At 43.5% G+C, this 940-nt stretch overlaps 1 protein-coding gene across 1 annotated transcript; it reads right to left on the reverse strand.

The window, feature by feature from the left end:
• Window positions 1-137: 137 nt before the first annotated feature.
• On the reverse strand, window positions 138-929 carry PVX_226290 (citrate synthase, mitochondrial precursor, putative; the record flags this gene model as incomplete). The annotated part of the gene is made up of 1 exon (XM_001612298.1): window positions 138-929. One exon carries the CDS (start codon window positions 927-929, stop codon window positions 138-140), a length of 792 nt encoding a protein of 263 aa, XP_001612348.1.
• Between the last annotated feature and the right edge of the window lie 11 nt (window positions 930-940).

Raw genomic sequence — 940 nt, forward strand, 5'->3', positions numbered from 1 at the left:
TGGCTGGCAACTAGAAGGCACAGTCGAGGCTGATCAGCGGGTTTAAACTCAATGGTGATGGTGATGATGACCGGTACGCGTAGAATCGAGACCGAGGAGAGGGTTAGGGATAGGCTTACCTTCGAACCGCGGGCCCTCTAGACTCGAGCGGCCGCCACTGTGCTGGATATCTGCAGAATTGTCTTGACCCTTTCGAATTCCTCAATTTTTACGTAATTCCTTTCGCATATTTTCTTCAAATTGTGCACGTCCACCGATTTGGGCCGCTCCAATGGGTACATTAACCCCCTAGATAGCACCAACTGGGACATTACCCCGATGGATCTAGAAAGCGCAAAGAGGACAGTGTAATACTCAGGGTACTTAATACCGTAATGGTGCAGGAGAGAACCACTATAGCAATCGACATTTGGGTACGGATTTTTGACCTTCCCAGTGGCAGACAAAATCCCTGGTATTACTTTATAGCACATTTCTAATATTTGTACTATGGGGTCATTTGGAAAATGTGCTAAGGCAAAATTTCGAAGGGCCAAGAAACGAGGATCAGGGACTCTCAACACAGCATGGCCATACCCAGGGATGACTCTTCCAGAATTGAGAAAATCTTTGGCATACTTTTCAATAAATCCGTAAGTTAGTTCTTTACCATCCAGTTTTTTTTTTATATCCAACAGGAATTTCAAACATTCTTGATTGGCTAATCCGTGCAAAGGTCCTGATAAGGCAATAGCACATCCAGAAAAAGATAAGTAGGGATTTCCCAAGGTACTTCCAATCAAATGAGATACATGGGCACTTGCATTTCCCCCCTCGTGATCACTATGTAGAAGAAAGTATAGTCTTAACAAATCTTTTACTTCGTCATTTTCGAAGCCAATCAATTTTGCAAAATTAGCTGACCAGTCAAAATCAATATCTAGGTTCATCCCTTCCCCCT

This window comes from Plasmodium vivax, genomic scaffold (assembly GCF_000002415.2).
Source record: "Plasmodium vivax scf_7075 genomic scaffold, whole genome shotgun sequence".
Taxonomy (NCBI): Eukaryota; Apicomplexa; class Aconoidasida; order Haemosporida; family Plasmodiidae; genus Plasmodium; species Plasmodium vivax.